Here is a 13,707-nt window from a genome sequence, read left to right as displayed (position 1 = left end):
TTATTTCCCAAGGTATAGTTACCTTATCAAGTTAATTGGATTGGACGGTTAGATTTTTCCGGAGATTACTTTTGTCACTCAAATGAAAAGCTAGTTCACATTAGCTGTGCATTTTGAACCATGCCAGTAACCACGATCCCTCGGTGGCTATATCACCTCATTTCTTTTTATCTTTGATTTAAAATTACATTCCAGATTAAATACAGCAGAATCCGAATCTGTGGCATGCAATTCAGTTAATTACCATGGAAAATTAGCTTGACTCGTATCAATAGCCATTGAACACTTCATGTTTGGAATGAGACTGGTGCTATTGAATCAGAATATGACAATTCTGGTTAATATCTTTTGTGTTTAGTGTTTGTAAACTCAGGCAATCAGACTTGAACGTTACAGATTTCATGTAAAAAAAAAAAAAAAAAGCTTACGTTTTTAAGTGCTGTACTGTAAACATGGTTTTTAATTTTTGTAAACCAATGGGAGTCAACTTTATTTTCTACGGTAAATAACAGCAGGCCACAGATATTGATTAAATATGGGAGATGTTAGTCGCATAAAATGCCTTGAAGAAATGCAAAATAATATCTCGGACAGAGTGGGAACCCTGCCTAACTTTAACATGCATCAACATTAACATGCTTCTGATGATAATCCATTTTTTTCACCCATTTTTCGAAGTGTCCTTTTTTCTGTTTGTCTTTACTTTCTTGTGGAATCCTCTCACGTTCATTGGATTTCAAAACCCCTAAAAGCTCAAATATTTATTGCATGCTAATGTCTTTTGTTTGGGAGTATTTATTACTGTTATTGTTTTATTAAAATATTTTACGCAGAAACAACCCTTTCATCATTTTCATCAGAAATAAGCATGCATTATTTAGCACCTGAGAAGAGGAAATGTAAATAACTGTATACGAATTGTAGTTGTAATAAAAGTTTATACCCCAGCCACACCAGCCTCTGTGCATTTTCTTTATATATATGTATATTATTTAGTTTTTGGGGGTGGTGCATTCTGTTCGTCATATTCAGAGGTTCTAATTCAAAACTCTACCTCTGTATAGGCTAAGAATGCTTCATTCTTGTCTGCCTTTTCTTGTCTGCCTTTTTACATTTCACTCATAAATAAATGTTTTAATATTAATTTGTAAAACTAAAAGACCACTTTACAGTCCATTTGATCTTTTACATTGTCCAGTAACCTGTTTTTTAATTGTTATATTTATGTCCTTTATATTTACATCCTTTATAGTTTAAATGAGAAAAGCATAGAATATAAACTATTTATGTTCTTCTGAAGTGTTTTGTGTAACAAAAAATATAATTTTGCTACTATTTGAGTGCAAATTTGAGAAGTTATAATGAAAGAGGTTGGAGGAAGATGCATTGTTTAATGAATCGGAATCCATTGGTCACCCACCTCACGTTTTGTCCCTCTTTTCTCTTCATCTCTTTTCTCTCTCTATTCCCTTTACTGCTTCATCCCATCATTTGTTCTATAAAGAATTGCGAGGCAGATTCTGCTGGCTCAGATCAAAGCTAACCTCTCTGATTCTGAGCTGGACACCAGCTCCGATGAGCAATCAGAAAGCAAGAAAGGAGAGGAGAAGAAGAGCAAGAACAAAACATCTGAGACAACAGACGAGGAAGGTGAGTGATGGCCATAACCACTAGTACCATGGGGAATAGACCTTGGAAACTACCACTGCATCTCAATGCGTATGGCATTTCTGATGAAAAGCAGCATCTGAAACTGATCTAACTACACCATTTTTATATAGCTCTAAATTTGTAGCAACACTAATAGCTTTTATTAATTTTTATGCAGCTGATCCTTCGAGTAGTTACAAATGTTATTAGACAGTATAGTGTTCATGTATTTTTATTGTTACATGAGCAAAAATAGTTTCTCTTCAGACAATGATGGCTCAGAGTCCAGTGGGTCAAAGTCAGGGTCACGGCACCGCCACCGATTGCTGCGACATGGTCTTGCCATATCAGAGACTGAAGCAAAAAGTCAAAAGCCAGGGGAGAAGAAGAAGAGAGAAAGAGAAGTCCAAGATTTAGGATGCGTTATTGGTGAGTTAAACTTTAGAGGTACATAGTCGCACAGATTTTTTTTTTAACACTCTTAAAAAGAATGTAATGTTCTGATTCTTTGTTCAGACCTGGTGTTATTTTGATTTTGTCCGTTTTTATCCTAGTGAGCAGCAGTGATGAAACAATTGACTCTGCCCTATATGAGGAACTCAGCCTTTCAGAGTCGGAGGAAATGGGGTAAAGCTCACATTCATCAACTGGAGTCTGCTCTGGACATTACAAACCCTCCCATAAAAAAAAGCTAATTTTCAATTACTACCGACCAACACGCCTTAATGCGAGCAGAGATGATTTACCCCTCCCTCCCCCTCCCCTCTGTGTTGATTCATTTTGTAGGTCCCAGTCGCCCACTCATAATGAGAAGCTTCAGAGTCCATCACGCACACCTGACCAGACCACCGCTGCTAATGTGTGTGTTAGTTCCTAAAATATCATAGATGCTGTAAATGTGGGTTCCCCAGTTATTTATGTCTTTTTATTTTTGGGGGGGTCAATATGTAGGGTGATGTCTCCCCAACCACAGAGGAACGTTTGAGGGGTACCCCTCGAGGGAGGAGGCAGATCAGACGGCTTCTAGAGGTGGGTCAGCTGGCCCGGGAGACACAAAGCGCTCTGAAAGAAGAGGAGGAGCGCAGGAAGAGATTAGCAGAGCGAGAAAAACAAAGACTGGACCGTGAGAGGAGAGAACGGGAAGACGCAGACCCAGAGGTGATGAACTGCATGGTGTTATGTTTCTATTTTGTAAAAATTAAGGGATTAAGATATTGAAATTCTGTCCTCGTTTACTCTTCCTTCCTCTTTACTCTTAGTCACCAGCTTTTTTCAGAATATCATCTTTTGTTTTTCACAAAAGAAAGTCAGTCATACAGGTTTTGAATGACATGAGGGTGATCAAGTCATGACAGAATTTTCATTATTGGATGAACGATTCCTTTAATGTTTTTTAATGTTCATTATTAATGACATGATTTTAACCTAAATGATAAATTAATGTTTTGTCTATCTGTTGTCATTTTTTTTTCTCACCTTTCACCTACTTTAGGTCATCTTAGTTTCTGAGAGACAGGCCACACCATTGGTTCTCGAGCAAGATGATGTAACGCATAAGCCTATGGTGCAAGTGCACATGGGCTTTCTGAACAAACTTAAACCACACCAGCGAGAGGGTGAGAAAATTAGCCTTTGTACACCTATTTGTGTTAAATATTAATACAGTACTTTGCACGAGGCATATTAGATGCTTCACAAAAACATTTGTTTTAACATGGTTATTTATATATTTTGCTTAAGTGTGCCTGTAGAAAATATAATTATTAGATTAGATAATTCCTCTCGCAAATATTGCAATACAGTGAGATTTTTGTATGGGCAAAAATCCTGCAACAGAGATGAGATCTCACCATCATCGAGTCGGTCTAGTATTACATAAAGATAAAGCAGCAGCTGAGACAGCCTAAATCAGAGTTAACCACTAATATGTGATGTAATGGTTTTGAAAAATACTAACATTGTCATTTGCGGTGCAAGTGTGGGTCGGGAATCAATATTCTGCCGGTTATATTGACAAGGTGTTTTTTTGTTGTCAAATAATGTTCATTGTATTATTTTATTTACACCTTTTATGCTTTTCAAATGTATTAACTCGGCTCTGTCTGTCATTTTGACATGTTATAGCTGTGCGGTACAGGAGCTCTTCAAAACTCTCTCCCTGTTATCTTTTTTTTGTCTTCCTGCTGTATAATTTTATTAAATTATCATTTTAAATAACTCCATTGAAAAACTGTGACAAACTCAAGTAAAAATAGTAATATTGTGAAATATAAAACAATTATTTTAAATTGTAATATAAGCTAAGGCTATGCTAGAGTCCTATGACATTTTATTCGACATTTTGACTTCGTGAGGCCAGAATCGTGACTTGAGCCAGTATAAAATCAGTCAAATAGAAATTATTCAGGTCAGAACATAATTGTTTTTCATCTATTTAATATTCACATGCATTTATGAATCAGCATGTATGAAATGAAAGCCAGTAACATTCTGTGGTGGAGATGGTTCATGTAGTGCATATGTATTTGTGTGGTGTTAGGTGTGCGGTTTATGTGGGACTGCTGTTGTGAGTCTGTTCAGAGTGTGAAGTCGTCTCCAGGCTCTGGCTGTATTCTGGCCCATTGCATGGGCCTGGGCAAGACCTTTCAGGTATGGGGCACATGAATATTCTCCTTTTTCTTTGAAAAATCAGGAGGTGGAAGTTTTACAGGCACAGTAACTGCATGTATGCGTGTGTGTTTCAGGTCATTGTGTTCCTTCACACAGTGCTGTTATGTAAAGAGTTGCCAATGAAAAGGGCTCTGGTGGTGTGTCCTCTCAACACGGTGCTGAACTGGAGGAGTGAGTTTGACCAGTGGCAGAGGGGCTTAAGACCACAAAGACTGAGGGTGAGTAGAATTCTCTCACTTCCTGTGTTGATCTAGGTGATATACACTACCCTTCAAAAGTTTGGGGTCGTTAAGATTTTTTGTTTTTGAAAAAAGTGGTGTCCTATGCTCAGCCTGCATTTATTCAATCAATAATACGGTAAATAAAAATTATTACAATTTAAAGGTGCACTGTGTAAATTCTTGCGCCATCTAGCAGTGAGGTTGCAAATTGCAACCGCGCACCCCTCCCTTTCGAAGCACAGAAGCTACGGTGGCCGACACATGACAAAGATGTCGTCGTCTGAGACAGCAGGGAGTAGCTAGCGCTCTTTAGAGCAGTTTGTCCGTTTAGGGCTACTGTAGAAACATGGCGGTGAAAAATGGCGTCTTCACTGTAAGGGGAACTGTGGAGTGTGCTGATTATTTTTACTGCGATTTTGTTTTTTTTATTTCTTTGAGGGATATAGAGATTTTAAATGGAAATCTTTTGTAACATTATAAATGTTATTGCTGTCACTTTTTGATCCTTGCTGAATAATTCTGTCTTTCTAATGTAAAGCGATCAAATGGCTTCAGAAGACTTGGAATAAAGCGCTCCAGGGTTTAATCCAGGGTTAAAATGGCCCTTCAATATAATTCTGATTAGAAAAAGACCAGTGCTTTTATGGAGCTTTTTTGTCATGTTTGGGGCTTGACTTAAAAGGGATAGTTCACACAAAAATGAAAATTCTGTCATTTACTTGGGTTGTTCCAAACAAGAAAGAGTTTCTTTCTTCTGTTGGACACAAAAGAAGATATTTTGAAGACCCAGTTGTGACAGTAGCTAGTGACTTTCACTGTATTTTTTTTCCTACTATGGAAGACAATGGCTACCGTCAACTGCTTGGTACCAAAACTCAAAATATCATCTTTTGCATTCATCAGAAGAAAGAAAGAAACTCATACAGGTTTGGAACAACTTGAGGGTGAATACATGAAGACAGAATTTACTTATTTCGGTGAACTATCCATTAAGGATTACTGACCATTTATTTTTGGATAGTGCCTAGAAAATTCTGCTAAACATCATCTTTTTGTGTTGCACGAAAAGCAAAATGCAAAACATTCAAATGTGAGAGTGACTACTTAAAAATTTAGGAATTATCTGTTTCGTTTGAGATCAGTGAAAATTGTCTTAATTATGTCTTGCACAAAGAATTCTGCAAATAATACATGCAAGGGTTCAGTTTTCTTGCCACTTTGTTAAATGTGAACTTTTGACTGCATCACTGATATTTTTTTTCTGATCATCTCTGCTTTTTTTCTTGGGTCTGCCACACACAGGTGGCAGAGCTGGCCACGGTGAAGTCTGTGGCTGTTCGCGTTGAGCTGTTGAATGACTGGTTTACAAATGGTGGTGTGGTGATCATGGGTTATGAGGTTTTTCGTGTTCTGACACACACAGCCAGCGCAAAATACAGCAAACACAAAGAAAACTTCCGCTCAATTCTCCTGGATCCAGGTAAGTTCTTGGGAATAATCCATCTTCAAATACGGAATACAGTTATAATGTTGTTTTAATTATTTTAAAACCTTTTAAAACGTACGTGTGTGTGTGTGTGTGTGTGTGTGTGTTAGGCCCTGATCTGGTAGTGTGTGACGAGGGTCATGTCCTTAGGAATGCAGACTCCAGCATCTCAAAAGCCATGCGAGCTATACGTACACGTAGGAGAATCATTTTGACGGGAACACCACTTCAAAACAACCTCACTGAGTGTAACACTTTTCATCTCCATTTCTATAAAAAGCTGCTAATGAATTTTTTTTATATTAAACTGTTTAAATCTTGAGGTTGTCTGACCCTAAAGGTGAAGTGTGTTTTATGTTTATTGTTCTAGATCACTGCATGGTAAACTTCATTAAGGAGAACCTGCTGGGTTCTCTACAGGAGTTCCGAAACCGTTTTATTAATCCAATCCAGAATGGCCAGTGTGCAGACTCCACTCCTGCTGATGTCAGACTGATGAAGAACAGATCGCACGTCCTCCATCAGATGATGTCAGGATTCATACAGGTGATGAAGAGCGAGAAGGAAAAAAAGAGCAAAAAGGCGATATGTTTTGTATTTAATGATTTTGTGTTTGTGTTGCAGAGGCTGGACTACTCAGTTTTGATGTCCTGTTTGCCGCCCAAGCGCGAGTATGTGCTGTCAGTCAGGATGACAACTCTGCAGTGTCGGTTATACACACACTATCTGCAAACCTACAGAGGTCAGAGTCTCACAAGCACACACTAGAGCTGGACTAGTACTGTGACAGTAGAAAAGTGTCAACCTGTAGAGATGGTATGGCTCATATATAAAAATTATATACTAGCTTTTTTTTTCAAAAGTAAAAATAAAACACTAAAAACTAGGGATGGGCGATATGGACTTAAAAATTTATCCCGATATTTTCTAGTATTTATTGCGATAACGATATCAATGACGATAAATGTAGTATCATTCCCCATGTTTTTGGATACAAGTGAGAGCTGCATGCATTCTGCATGCAGACTCAGAAAAACAAATGATCTTACTTAAAACGTACCTGTCATCAAATAGGCTCCTATAATACATAATATATATACATTTATTTTTTTTATGTAAAATTCCACACCAGCCTTTTCAGAAATGGAAAAGTTGCAGATATAATTGTCTTCTGTAAAAGTGCAGGTAATGTTTAAATAGTGCAACTGTGCTGAAAAACATCACACAATACAAACAATAATAATTCAAATCAATGACAAGTTTTAAATGTAAACCGATTCTGTATTCATACACTCATGGTGCAAACAGTAGTAAAAATAGCAGAAACAGCAAAAGTAATTATCCCAACCATGTCTTCAGATTACAAAAAAGTTACAAATAAGGATTTAATGATAGAACTTCAGTCATTTGAGTTGATAAAATAATACCACGAATTCTTCAACTAATAAAAATAAACTGCACTAAGGATTAATGAGCTTCTGGGTTCATGAATATTAATCACGTTGTCAGCGCTCATTCGAACTGATTTGCTGAAATCAAAACAGGCACAGCCTATGAGATTCCCGTTTGGTTTGTGCATTCGTCTCTTCCTGTTCACGAAAGGCTGAATAATTCCAAATAAACACCTTTATTTTACAGGAAAATACAACAAAGGATATTGTTTACATGTAGCACGTCAATTCTTGTGTAAGACTCTCTCGCTCTCTCTTTGAGTGTGTGTGTAACACTGAGCGCTCTCAGTCGCGCGCCTCACACTAGTGTTTAATGTGCGTCAAATACACTGCGCGCATTCATTGAGATGAACTGAAATAGTGTGCTTTACCGATCGATTGAGACGGAGCGAATCTCTTAAGCGCTCAGTCCAAGTGCTCAGCGAGTGAAAATACATCTGTATGTACAAGTTCAGATTGCCCTCAGGTAGCCCCTCGTTTAGCTATGAACTCTTCCGCAGCTCTGCACGTGAGATGCGGATTCAGTGCCGCCGCTCCCATCACGCGCTCCGCGTAGGGCACCAAGTGCTGCGGGGAGCACCACAAGAAAAGTTCATATATACTAAGTGACGAACGCAGCCACCACGGCCATCATAAGTTAATAATGCTTAGGGCATCAACACGGCCAGCGACGGCACTGTGCGGATGGGTCGCGCCATCAACTAGGCTTTATCGTTATTATCGCGGGAAGACAAATTCTTATCGTGGGGAGAATTTTTACCGGTATATCGCAAACGATAAGATATCGCCCATCCCTACTAAAAACTAAAATCAGTCATTTTAAATGTTTCATTAAGCATCACAACATTTATAATGTACAGAAATGTATATTTTGAGATTTAACACTTATTAAATGGTTGTATATTAATGAATTTTAAGTCAGCTTTAGATAAATATTAGTAAAATATCATCTAAATGTAAAAATTGGACCAATGAGCATGCACAATTAAACATCCAATATCGGCTGATTATTTTAATCCAGTATTGCATAAAAATAGCCTTTGATACTAACATGGATTTAAAATGGCTAAATTGTGATATCATTATAACAAACATTGCATATGGAGCCAACAGATTGATAGTATGCAAATAATCACAAGCAGTGTCTTTATTTTAGGGAAAGGAGCAGGTGTGAACAGTTTGTTTCAGGATCTTCATGTTCTGAGTTTGATTTGGACTCATCCCTGGTGTCTTAAACTGGCTCAGCTGAGCAGGAATAAGGTATACACCCACTCATCCAGATACACTACTGTTGAAAAGGTTGGGGCCAGTAATAAATAATAAATATACCCTAATATATAATTTTATTTAATTTTTTTTTATAAATTAATACTTTTATTCAGCAAAGATGCATAAATCAAAAATTGATAAAAAAAGACAGTAGCTTTTACATTGTTAAATTGTATTTCAAACTAATTCTATTTTAGGCAGCACAAATGATTTCAACATTTTTAATAAGAATTTTCTTGTGCACCAAATCAGCATATTAGAATGTTTTAAATAGAAAACGTATTTTAAATTATCATAGTTCACAATGTTACTATTTTTACTGTTGTTTTGATCAAGTAAATTTAGCCTTGGTGAGAGCAAGAGACATTTCAAAAATCTTATCAACCCATTGAATGGTAGTGTACATGCATGATGACTCATTTTTACAAACATCCTATTAGTGGTCACTGATTTTTCTCCATCACATTATATATTTCTCTGTGTAATGCAGGGGAAAGAGCAAGAGCCTGCTCCCGTCTTCACTGGGCTGGATGCAGGTTTGGTGAGAGATTCTGTAAAGCCAAATGACTCTGAAAGGTACACATTTTCATATCAGATTTGAATATTTTCTATACCAAAATAATGTGCCTCGTGCTTGTGTAAAATATCACATTAATGCAAGAGTGACTTTAAATTACAGAGTAATGTGTCTTTCTAAACAATGCAAATTAAATCAATAGAGAACATTTTTTTTAGGAAACAATTGGTAAATGAAAGACTGCTGCTTGAATGACACAGCCAATCAGAACATATTTTATTTGTAATATACAGTTATGTGGAACCAATGAGAGGCCTGCTAGAAGTCAAATTCTACACAAGACCAGGTTTGCTCTGATGTTTATGTTTCCACCATCTGTCTCATAGAGATGCAAAGATCACAGATTTAGTGGGTGATGGAGAGGGAAATACTGATCCAGTCTCCTTGGTCTGTGGGTCCAATCAAAAGCCAAATGTCACAAACACAGCCACAGTGGAAATTCCTGGTGGGGAAGCTGGTACATGTACACACAGTCTCTCACTCTGTTTTTTAAATCTGTCTCTTTGTCTGTATAGGCCCGTTCACACAGTTATTCCGGAAAATGCGCTGATAATTTGTCACGGGATTTGTCCCTTGATCATTTGATTTTTGGTTAATTTACACTGCCAGTGATTTTCTGGAATCTGTGTGCATGTTCACACACATCCTGTAAAGACGCTTGACATTGGGATGTGACGTGTAATGTCTCTACAGTGTCTTAAGTTTGCTTAAGTTTCAAACCACGCTTGTACATAAACTAGCGCATTGCATACCGTTACACTAAGCTGGCGAAATGATCTTAGCTTCAGTGCCATCACTACGACACAACCCCTACGTCATTGATCCTGCCTTTTGTCCACACAGGGCACGTTTCAGGACTGATCCCGGCAATGTTACTAGGTCCCCATCCTGGGATCAATCCTGGGACGTGTTTACGTTCACACAGAAGGCACTCCCACAGTTTTTTGGCAATTTTCTGGAATCAACGTTCTGTGTGAAAGGGGCTTATATCTGTCTCTCTCTGTCTATTGTCCAGGATTCATTGTGGGTAACGGGCCATCTGCTGACTGGTTTCTGCCGTTTGTAACAGCAGCTGATGCCAAAGTGCTGGAGCATTCTGGGAAATTACAGTTGCTGCTGGAGATTTTATGCTGGGCAGAGGAATTACAAGACAAAGTGTGAGAAACATGTACTTGAACAGAAGTAGCACTTGTTATAAGCTTTGTTTTGGTTCATATTCATATTTGGTTAAGTGAAAGAAATTAATACTTTTAATGCGCAAGAATGCTTAACATTGACCAAAAGTGACAGTAAAGACTGTTATAAAAGCTTTCTATTTCAAATAAATCAAAGAATCCATCCTGAAAAACATATCACAGTTTCCATCAAATTGTTTTCAACCTTGATGATAAGAGGTTTCTTGAGCACCAAATCAGCATATTAGAATGATTTCTGAAGGATCATGTGACACTGAGGACTGGAGTTATGATGCTGAAAATTCAGCTTTGCATCACAGAAATAAATTGCATGTTAAAATATATTAAAACAGAAAACGGTTACGTTAAATTGTAATATTGCACAATATTACTGTTTTTACTGTATTGTTAAACTTTTAAACACTAAGTTTGACACATGAATGTTGTTTGCTTTTGTTCAGGTTGGTGTTCAGTCAATCTCTGATATCACTGGATCTTATTGAGAGTTTCCTCTCATATGCAGATGAGACCAGCGGGAAGGAATGTTGTCCATACAAAGGTAAACACACTGTTTATACAAGGGATTGTTACTGTTAGCACTGTCATTTGTTAATTTGTTTTTGTGTGTATTTTCAGGAAAGAAATCGTGGGTAAGAAATAAAGATTATTATCGTTTGGACGGCAACACAAGTGCTTGTGCTCGCAAGAGATGGGCTCAAGAGTTTAACAACACTAAAAACATAAGGTACTTCATACAAAATGTTTATAAACATCACATTTAACTTTTCTGGATTTCTTGTCCTGACTCTTGGTGTTTCTTCTTTGTCAGAGGGAGGTTGTTTCTGATCTCCACTCGTGCAGGGTCTCTGGGAATCAATCTGGTTGCTGCAAACCGAGTTGTGGTGTTTGATGCTTGCTGGAATCCATCATATGACATCCAGAGCATCTTCAGAGTCTATCGCTTTGGGCAGAAAAAAACTGTAGCTGTGTACCGGTTTCTGGCTCAGGTATACACTTAAAATCAAACATATTTGGGAGAACTTCTTTTCTTTTTTTTTTATTAAAATGAAAAAAATAAATAAATACATTTACAGACATTTTTAGGTTTTAAGTCATTTTAACCCATTAATGAAGATTTTGTTACTCGTGAGGACTGTCTTAGTTTTATTTATTTATTTTTTTAATGTAAAATATTTTAATGTATAATATAGTTTAAATATATATTTTATTTGTTTTTATTTTATAATTCATACAGTACCTGTCAAATGTTTGGAAACATTACAATGTGTCAAAAATACAGTGAAAACAGTAATATTGTGAAATATTACAATTTAAAATAATTGTATTTCATTTGAATAAATTTAAATTGTTAATCTATTCCAATGATGACCGCTGAATTTTCAGCATCATTACTCCAGAAATCATTCTAATATGCTGATTCGGTGCTTACGAAACATATATTATCAATGTTGAAAAGGTGAAAACTGTTGTGCAGCTTAACATTTTTGTGGAAACAATGATATCATTCAAACATTTGTGGTAAGATTAAAAAAGGAGTGAGAAATTAATACTTTGATTCATCAAGGATGCATTAAATTAGGTGATAGTGCTTTATTGTTACAAAAGATTTCTATTTAATAAATGCTTTAATAAATGCTGTTCATTGAACTCTATTCATCAAAGAATCCTGACTTTTTTTTTTCAAAGTTTTCAACATTGATAAGAAATGTTTCTTAAGCAACAAATCAGCATATCGAATGATTTCTGAAGGAGCATGTGACACTGAAGACTGGAGTAATGATGCTGTAAATTTGATTTTGCCATCACAGAAATAAATTACATTTTAAAATATATTAAAATAGAAAACAGTTATTTGAATTATTAATATTTAGCAATATTACTGTTTTTACTGTGTTTTTACTCAAATAAATGCAGACTTGGTCATCATAAGAGACTTCTTTCAAAAACATAAAAAATTGTAATGTCTCAACTTTTGACAGGTACTATATTTTATATAGTTTTAAAATATATACTGTTTGTAACATCAAATGCTTTCAATTGTAATGTGTTTTTTGTTCTTTTTTTGTGTGTAGGGGACGATGGAACAGAACATTTATGAGCGGCAGGTTGCTAAGCAGTCTCTGTCCTCCCGTGTTCTGGACCAGCAGCAGATTCAGAGACACTTCACACACAGTCAGCTGAATGAGCTGTACCACTTCCAGCCAGACCTCCGGCCCAGTAAACACACAGAAATGCCTGCGGTAAACACGCATGCATAGACCTGCTGTTGTACACACACATGTGGGTGTGTGAGATCATTGACCACAACAAGGTTTTGTCTTCCTTTTGTCTATCAGGATGAGGTGTTGGTCCGGTTGCTGCAGAGCTGTGAGCAGCTCATAGTAAGTTATCATGAACACAACTCGTTGTTAGACCACCGGCAGGAAGAGGAGCTGAGTGAGGAGGAGCGCAGAGCAGCCTGGGATGAATACCGTGCAGAAAAGAAGGTACATATTGTAATAAGTCAGTGGTTCTCAAAATGTAGTACAGAGCGCCCCCAGGTGGTACACATCGCAACCCTGTTAATTTGCACTTATAGAACAGGGGTGTCCAATCATGCTCCTGATCTACTGTCCTGCAGAGTTCAGCTCCAACCCCAATTAAACACCTGAACCAGCTAATCAAGGTCTTGCATACTAGAAATTTCTAGGCAGGTCTGTTGAGGCTAATTGGAGCTAAACTCAGGACAGTGGCCCACCAGGAGCAGGTTTTGGGACCCCTGCTTTAGAAAAAAAACATATATTATTTTTTTATATATATACATAACCTATACATATGTATATCAATATTTAATATAAATGTATATATTGTTTCCTATGCATGAGACTATTAAGAATCATACATTGACCACGTTTTTACATTGAATAGTGCAGGTTGTGAATAGGTAACGTTCTCTGGTGCTCACAGGGCAATTGCTTTCCCGTGTGCGTAACTTTATGTGAAAATCATAATTTTCTGCATCATGTTGATGCATATTCACACACTAGCCCTCATTCTGCATGTCACAATTGTACAACAGCTCATTCATGATTTGTCCCTTTCAGGCCGCTGTACAGATTTCCAATGAAGCTGCTTCCAGACAAGCCAATCGGGACCTACTGGTACGGTTTCATCTCTAACCTTTAAGGATTCTTTATTTGTGTGTGTA

The 13,707-nt window shown here is 37.0% G+C and overlaps 1 protein-coding gene across 2 annotated transcripts in view; it reads left to right on the top strand.

The window, feature by feature from the left end:
* Positions 1-13,707, top strand: part of atrxl (ATRX chromatin remodeler, like) — a 31,848-nt gene that overhangs the window by 17,027 nt on the left and 1,114 nt on the right. The window contains exons 12-33 of one of the 2 annotated variants that reach the window (XM_079814962.1): positions 1,505-1,650; positions 1,918-2,079; positions 2,205-2,277; positions 2,437-2,509; positions 2,602-2,808; positions 3,143-3,266; positions 4,190-4,299; positions 4,395-4,538; positions 5,844-6,021; positions 6,138-6,275; positions 6,398-6,573; positions 6,652-6,769; positions 8,635-8,738; positions 9,238-9,323; positions 9,651-9,781; positions 10,340-10,481; positions 10,961-11,058; positions 11,136-11,244; positions 11,329-11,506; positions 12,593-12,760; positions 12,857-13,006; positions 13,604-13,660. In XM_079814962.1, coding sequence (XP_079671088.1) covers positions 1,505-1,650; positions 1,918-2,079; positions 2,205-2,277; positions 2,437-2,509; positions 2,602-2,808; positions 3,143-3,266; positions 4,190-4,299; positions 4,395-4,538; positions 5,844-6,021; positions 6,138-6,275; positions 6,398-6,573; positions 6,652-6,769; positions 8,635-8,738; positions 9,238-9,323; positions 9,651-9,781; positions 10,340-10,481; positions 10,961-11,058; positions 11,136-11,244; positions 11,329-11,506; positions 12,593-12,760; positions 12,857-13,006; positions 13,604-13,660 — 2,872 coding nt within the window. The remainder of the gene's footprint in view (positions 1-1,504; positions 1,651-1,917; positions 2,080-2,204; positions 2,278-2,436; positions 2,510-2,601; positions 2,809-3,142; positions 3,267-4,189; positions 4,300-4,394; positions 4,539-5,843; positions 6,022-6,137; positions 6,276-6,397; positions 6,574-6,651; positions 6,770-8,634; positions 8,739-9,237; positions 9,324-9,650; positions 9,782-10,339; positions 10,482-10,960; positions 11,059-11,135; positions 11,245-11,328; positions 11,507-12,592; positions 12,761-12,856; positions 13,007-13,603; positions 13,661-13,707) is intronic. The other variant, XM_079814963.1, reaches the window with a different exon arrangement.

The sequence above is a fragment of the Gobio gobio genome, assembly GCF_949357685.1.
Source record: "Gobio gobio genome assembly, chromosome: 4".
In the NCBI taxonomy this organism is placed as follows: domain Eukaryota; kingdom Metazoa; phylum Chordata; class Actinopteri; order Cypriniformes; family Gobionidae; genus Gobio; species Gobio gobio.
This window is presented reverse-complemented; position numbering and strand designations above follow the sequence as displayed.